This window comes from Artemia franciscana, chromosome 13 (assembly GCF_032884065.1).
Source record: "Artemia franciscana chromosome 13, ASM3288406v1, whole genome shotgun sequence".
In the NCBI taxonomy this organism is placed as follows: Eukaryota; Metazoa; Arthropoda; class Branchiopoda; order Anostraca; family Artemiidae; genus Artemia; species Artemia franciscana.
In genome coordinates, this window is record NC_088875.1 from 42,510,112 (window position 1) to 42,518,009 (window position 7,898).

At 34.3% G+C, this 7,898-nt stretch overlaps 2 protein-coding genes across 2 annotated transcripts in view; both read left to right on the forward strand.

The window, feature by feature from the left end:
* The first annotated feature begins 253 nt into the window (after positions 1-253).
* Positions 254-5,504, forward strand: LOC136034329 (putative ankyrin repeat protein RF_0381). Its single transcript, XM_065715462.1, has 3 exons — positions 254-752; positions 4,474-4,644; positions 4,684-5,504. Exons 1-3 carry the CDS (start codon positions 254-256, stop codon positions 5,502-5,504), a joined length of 1,491 nt encoding a protein of 496 aa, XP_065571534.1.
* Positions 5,505-5,525: 21 nt separating this feature from the next.
* LOC136034330 (putative ankyrin repeat protein RF_0381) overlaps positions 5,526-7,898 on the forward strand; it is an 8,073-nt gene continuing 5,700 nt past the window's right edge. The window contains exon 1 of the mRNA XM_065715463.1: positions 5,526-5,874. Within this exon, the coding sequence (XP_065571535.1) occupies positions 5,526-5,874 (349 nt within the window). The remainder of the gene's footprint in view (positions 5,875-7,898) is intronic.

Genomic DNA, 7,898 nt, shown 5'->3' on the forward strand with positions numbered 1-7,898 from the left:
GCAGAATGGCCTACCTACAAAAGAACCCGAAGAGATATGTAATGCTGTTTCCAAACATTTTGCTAATATTGGCGTAGATTTATCTTCCCGTATAGTATCTTCTGATGATGATTCTCCCTTGGAGTTCTTATGAAGACTCCAATTGATATTTATATGTATATGAAACCCTCTCTTGTGATGAAATAGAGAAAATTATCTTTGGGATGAAAAATACATCGGCAGGTGGTATTCACTCAATCTTCTGGTGTTAAAAATGGCGTTTCCTTATGTTGCTGGTATTCTTACTTCCCTCATTAATTTGTGCTTGAAACGGCGAACGTTTCCTGATTGCTTGAAAATTGCTAAGATTACCCCTGTTTTCAAAGGCGGTAATAAGAATGATCTTGGAAATTATCGGCCTATCTTAGTCTTACCTGTCATTTCTCGTGTGCTAGAAAAGTGTATTAACACTAGAGTTTATGATCATTTGGAACTGCATAATCTGTTAAATCCAATTCAATTTGGCTTCAGGAAAGGGAGAACCACAGAGATGGCATTATCATATATAACTTCTGTAATCAATGGAGCTCTTGATAATAAGCTTAGAGTAGCTGGTCTGTTTCTTGATTTGGTTAAGGCATTTGACACTGTTGACCACCAATTACTACTTCAAAAATGTGAATTTTATGGACTAAGAGGGGCTACTTTAGCTTTGCTTTGTGATTATCTCCAAAATAGAGAGCATTATGTTCACATTAATGGCTTTTCTTCAAGTAAGAGTCTTGTTAAATTTGGTATCCCCCAGGGTTCTGTGTTAGGGCCTACTCTTTTTTGATTTTTATAAATGATCTGTCAAATGCTGTTGCAGCTATTTCTAGAATAGGGGATATAGTGAATCCCGCACCTTCGGGAACCAGAATCACTTCGCCCTTATTTGCTGATGATGTGTGTTGCTTCAACTGAACAACAACTTACCTCAACAATTAATGCAGCGATGACTATGACATGTCTTAGGTTGAAGATAAACCGGCTTGACCTAAATATAAATAAGTCAAATTTTGTTATCTTTTCACGGTCCCCAAATTATTATCCTTGGATTATGGAAATAGCTACACCGAAGGGAATAGTTAAGCGGTCAAGTTCCTTTAAGTACCTTGGGATTATTATTGACGAAATTTTATCATTTAAGTGCCATGTAAAAGCTATAAGTAGAATATTATCGCGGAATTTAGGGATTATCCGTAAACTAAAACATTTATTTCCTTCAAATGTTATACGGTTATTATATTTTTCTCTGATTCATCCGTATATTTTGTATTGCTCGTCTGTATGACTTGGGACATTCCCCTCAATACTTCTCCCAATCCGCGTACTGCAGAATAATGCCATTAGATCACTTTGTGGAATAGGGAACCGGGATTCGGTCAGGTCAATGTACAGTATGATAAATATAATGCCTGCAGCCGGATTGCGTGATTTTTATACACTGGTTTTTATGTATAAGTACCATTATGAGTGCGTTCCAGAATGTTTCACAGGAATTTTTCGGGACAGGTCTAATATTCATGATCACAGAACTCGAACAAGTGGAGATATTGAGGTTCCTCGCCTAGTTTCAAGTAGGACTGCTTTTTCAATTATTTATAGAGGGGCTAAGCTATAGAATAAGCTTGTTCCAAGTATTAAAGAATTGCCCATTAATCAATTTAAAGCCGTGGTGCGTGTGGGGTTTCTTGGGAGGTATACCTTTGAAATAGATTGAGATTGATTGATTTAGTATTGAAAATAATTATTTATTGTTTTTTTTTGTTTTCTTTTTTTTTGCTTCGGGATCATGATATTATGTTGTTTGATTGTGTATGAATTATTTATGTAATTTTTTTTTCTCGGTACACGGTTTCACCTTTCTGCTCATTTTAGATTAACTCATTGTTTTTGTTTTGTTTTTTGTTCTTTTATTTTTTGTTTCTTTTTTGTTAGTAACACACCCTCGCAAGCAACGCTTTTGGTGTGATACCGATTGATTTTGTCTGTGTTATTTCCTTTGGTTAATAAATTAATACTACTACTACTATAGCCGATAAAACCAAATTGTTACCTGTTAAATCAATCCAATATTTCTGTATACTGTCTAGTGACTTGCGGCTATTAAAAAGACATTTGTTTCTATGCTAATGTTTTTAAGATAATTTTGTTTGTATATTGAAAGTTACTGATATCACAGCTGTTGTAAGACTATGAACAGCTTTATAGATAGTTTTTGTTGTCAGGCTATGTACTCATTTTTGACACCTAAATCAAAATTCTTGGGCAAAGTGGGGTGTGGAAGGAAGGTTAATCAAGGCGTTTTACTGCTTGGGATGAACTAATTTTAAATTGCCCTCATTTAAAAAGGGATTAAAACTTTGGATTTCCGTTTGAATGAGCCTCTCCTGATCCTCTAGGATCGTTGGGTCGATACCATCACCCCTAAAAACAGGCATCCATGATATTTCTTCTGACAAGACAGTGGTCTGAAACGTACACTGTACGGTTTTTATGATATGCTGAACATGATGATAAGAGTATCATTACGGTTCCTTGACTTTTTGGAGACGTTCTTTTTCGATAATTGCATTGGGTAGAAACATGTTTCATGAATGTTTAAATCCAATTAACTTCACCCAGCTACCGTTTTATTTGGATTGGGCCTTAGGCTATATTTGAGAGAGTGAGGCTCTTTCCAAGTCCATTATATTCTGCATCTTTTGATAATTATATAATTATGTAATTAACACATACTTGTACCATTATTGCCCATGATATACATTTACCTTTCTTTCTAAACAAAATTGTAAAATTTAAGGGATTGATGATGTGGAGGGGTTGGTAAAATCTACATCCTTCCCCCCCACCCTGCTCCCCCCAGCCGGAGAAAAACTATATTTTGCTCTGGGTAGTAGTAATAGCAGTAGCAGTAAATAAAAATTTATATTTCGAGTAGTGCGTTCCTGTATTTGTCATAATAACATCATCGGCAACACACTAAAAAAGATAATTTAATGTAACAAGGCTAATCATAGTTTACAAATGAGAGGATCCTACTCCTACAACCACCCAAACTTTCTAAGCAGTTGGAACAACATTGGTTTTCAACATTGTTTTTAGTGTATCAAAACAGCAACTGAAAAAAATGCAAAAGGAATTACCGTGGTAATCAAGATGACTGGAAAGTACTCATGAAAATGCTGAATTTTTTATATAAAAAAAAAAAAAATTGCGGAAATGTTGCAAATATATTTGGTTTTCATTATAGTACAAATGAGGCTACCGTATTATTTTATTTGTTTTGTAATTAAATCAATAATAAAAATTTAACCATTGATTATTTTTTATTATTAGTCAATTAGAATATTAAGCTCTGATCCTCGGTTCCAAATGATAAAGTTGCAATAACGAATTCCAAAGAAATTAGAACCTCAGAAGAAGGGGTAGAGAGTTAAGCATTAAATAGATTTAGTTGGAGAAGTCCTTATATAATTTATGTTTATTAGTAAAATTAGAAAGTAAACCTAAGAGCTACATTATGGTATCACTCTTTTGATCACCACTTTAAACGATTTCTTGCTTCTCAAATGTAGCATTCTTTGCTACTGTGGTCCCTCCCAGAGGTCGGTTTAGTGACTTGAAATTCCTGAGATAAGTTAAATCGCTCTTAAATGAAGCTTGACCTACGTGAAAATTATTCTACACACCAATAAGTAAATACGTTTTTATTCCTTAATAGTTTTAACCACCTCTTGTTTCCCTGCCTCTAATCGATAACTTACAGGTATGTTAGCAGACATATTAAGATGGATTTTAAACGATAAAGTTTTTAAGAAAGATTTTATATAGTCATATATAAATAATATATTTATGTAATATATTAATAGAATATTTTTAAAATAAATATTATATTTGTGTAATTTAAAGCTATTTTTTCAGGGAGAATCAAGAAAGTTCATCTAGAAAAGAGGATTTAATTCAAGGGCCGAAGTTCTAACCACTAATACCCCAAAATTTGTTGAAAAGGAGTGTAGTAGCAATGCGAGATAACTATGATGTTAACTATATTTTAATTTGTGCAGTTCGTTAAGTAAAACTGGAAAGAACAAAGGAGCTAATTAATTCGTTTGGGTTCTCTTACTCAAAACAATGGTCAGAAAGATATGTATTACTTCGTGGTGCTTTGTTGAACGGAAAAATTGAAATTGCTAAGTTACTTTTAAATTACGGGTGTAAAGTAAACAGTAAAAACATCATGCCTTCTGACAAGCCACTTCATTTGGCTGTTGCCTGTAGTAATACATAAGTTGTTGAAATGATTCTAGACAAAGGAGCTAGGATAAATGCAGTAAACAAAGTGGGACAAAATCAGTGATAAAATTGTTGAAATGACCAAATTACTTCTAAAGCATGGAAGCAATATTAGCATAAGAACAAATTATGGTACAAGTCTACTTCATTTAACAGCTTCTAGAAGATGCCCACAAACTGTTGATTATCTTTTGACGCATGGAGCTGATGTTAATGTAATAGAAGATAATGGTGGAAGTCCACTTCATTTAGCAGCTTCTGAAGGATGCTCTCAAACTGTTGATTATCTTCTCAAATATCGAGCCCATGTTGATTGTGTGTATACTTGTATATAGCGCAAAGCATATACACCACTGCACTGTGCAGCTGAAAAAGGCAGTACAGAAGTTGTTCACCAACTTTTGGACAGTGATGCTAATGTTGATGCTAAAGGGGAAGATAGCAACGTCCCTCTTCATATTGCTGTTTTTAATAAAAAGAAACCATTGTCGAACTTCTTTTACGGAATTGCAGTGCGTGGCAATCCTAGAAGGTATAGAGAGGTTGTTGAGGCTCTTCTAAAATATGGTTTTTGTGTAAACCCCGAAGATGCAAATAACACTGAGTTGGTGCATGCGGCTGTTGAAAACGGATATGTCAATATCGTTGAAGACTTTTTTAAGTATGGTGCTAATGTTAATGCGCTACTTGGTCGTAGCGGTTTAACACTGCTACATAACGCAGTTATTAATAAACAGGAAGAAGTGGCTAATTTATTGATAAGCAATGAAGCTGATATAAATGCCCGAGATGAAAATGGGAAAACTCCGATATTTTATGCTACCGAGAACGCCGATATAAGCCTTACCAAGTTCCTTTTAGCTAATGTAAAAGACAGTCCTGAGGTTTTGTTCAAAGCTGTTGAAACGGAATGCGTCGAAATTGTTAAAGTTCTTTTGAGATATGACGCTGATGTTAACGCTACTGATAAATATGGGCGAACAGCATTACACCGTATTGCGTTACAAGATAATGGTTTTGCTGTTGTACGTAAATGTAAAAGTCCTGAGGTTAAGGACGCAATAGCTAAACTGCTTCTAAACAGAGGCGCTGGTGTTAACACTCAAACTATAAAGGGCGAAACAGCTCTTCATTTTGCCATTGAAAACGACAATACAAAAGTTGTTGAAACTATTTTGGAATGTTAACCAAGGAACAAAAATGGAGACATGCCTCTGTGTCTCTCTTCTCTTACAGGAAATGTAGATATTTGCACAATGCTTCTGAGTAAAGGAGCTAATGTAAATGTGAAGAAAAACGATGGAATTTCTGCACTCCACATTGCAACTCAAAATCATCACGGAAACATTGTGAAACTGTTGTTAAAATATGTTGTCAGAGTTAACTCTCAAGATAATGATGGCAGAACAGACCTTCACTCTACCTTTTATAATGGGTGTAATGAAGCTGTTGAAGAAGTTGCTAATTTATTGATAAGCTATGAGGCTGATATAAATGCCCAAGATGAAAATGGGAAAACTCCGCTCATCGTGCTCATCATCAATGGGGAATTTTATGGTAATCACGGGAATTAAAGCTGGTGAAAAATATCCATTCACTGGGGAAGTACTGGGGCAAGCTGCCCTGGGTGCTTTGATTGGGAGGGGGAGCCCATATTCCTCATATTTCTCACTTTTAATTTGGCTATTTTTGATTATGATTGAACCCTGGGTACCACTAACCCTAGGAACGACACTTGATGTAAACTAACTGCTAAGCTATTACTGATTGACCCTAACAATGTTGCCGTGTTTTACAGTCAATAAGAAGTTTAACATTTTTTTTACTCTTTAGGATCTTAAAGACAAAATCCATACAAAATTTAAGACAAGTATGCTGACTGTGTTCAGTTACAGTTAAAGGTCGTTTTTTCGCTTACTTTAGTTTTTTATTATTATTATTATAATTTTATAATTATTATTATTATAAGCTATCTTTATTTGATTGTTTTACTGGCGACTGATGGAATTCTCTATATTACATTAGATTATTGTTGTCACGTTCTGCTTTTGTCCTGGGATTCTATGTTAGTCAACCCGATTCAGAAGGTATTCAACATGTTTTTGATGATTTTTCTGTTACTGTGACTTCGGGTCTTCGTTTATAAAATTCATAGAGCTTTTGACATAAACATGAAATTTCAGCAATTTAAAGAATATTTTGAGGGTTTAATGGTAATTTTTAGAAAAGTATGCGTTTCAAGTTAAGGGAAAAATAGCGTATGTAGTATGTTTAAAGATGAACAATGTTGAAGCCTCCATTGACCGTAAGCTTGGATTTAGAAATAAAGAATCATAATTGGCACTGTATTGTTATTTATTACCTGTAGAGTAATATCTTCAATGTATCATTTTCCCCCAGACCATTAGTATGGAAGGAATTGTTGTTTAACCATAGAGGTGGCTTAAACAATTGAAAGTTTAGTAGCAAGCCAAAATCTTTTCTTTTTTTGCAGAAAACAAGTTTTTTTTTAAAAGAACAATCATTTATTTTGGCTAATGGGAGCTTCAAACTTCTACAGTAGGGTTTCCGATACGCTGAATCTAATGCTGCGATTTTCATTAGGATTCACTGATTTTTGGGGGGTGTTTCCCCCTTATTCAGAAATCGTGCAAAAATTTTCAGGCTCGTAGCTTTAGAAGGGTAAAACTAAACTTAATGAATTTTATATATTTGGAATCAGGATATGATTTCAATGTTTTTGATGTATCTATTCTTATCAAATTATCCGTTGTTTAGTGTGTCGTTTTCTATTGAGCCAAGTCACTCCTTACTCGCAGTTTGTTCCCACGAACTGTTTGATAAAAATCGAAAACAATTTCCGAATTTTATTCTCTTAGTATTACCAAGCTACAAGTTCCAACCGGAGAAGAATCGGTAAAGCAATTCATGCACCTCTATGAAAGAAGAACTAATCGAATGCGTAATTAATTAAAATCAGCCCATTGATTATTATAAATCACTCTTTGCAACTACTATTTCGGTTCCACTCCTGACTGATGTCTTTTCAATTATATGTTTGAGTATATTTTTCCCCTCTCTGGAGATTAGAAAACAAATGTAGAAACAAGATATTTGGGAAACTCCTGAAGAATCAAGAATTAATTTATATTTTTTGTTGATTGGGGTTCATACCCAGGAATATTCCTCGGAAGCCCTGAACTGGAGAAAACCCCCTATTTTCAACTTGTTTCCATGAAATTTAATTCTTATCAGTTATTAAATAAAAAAATTTTTTTTTTTAGCTAAAGTAAGGAGCGACATTATAACTTAAAACGAATACAAATTATTCTGTATATGAAAGGGGCTGTCCCCTCCTCAACGCCCCGCTCTTTACGCTAAATTTTTACTCTTTCTCACAACTCTACTTCTTAAAGTAATTAAAAACTATAGCATAAAGAGTGAGTGGGTCAGTTGCCCTCCAATATTTTGGTCACTTAAAAATGGCAATAGAACTTTTATTTTTCGCTCAACTGAGCCCTTTTCTCGATATTCTGGGACTATTAGATTGATACGATCACCCCTAGGAAAATATACAAAAA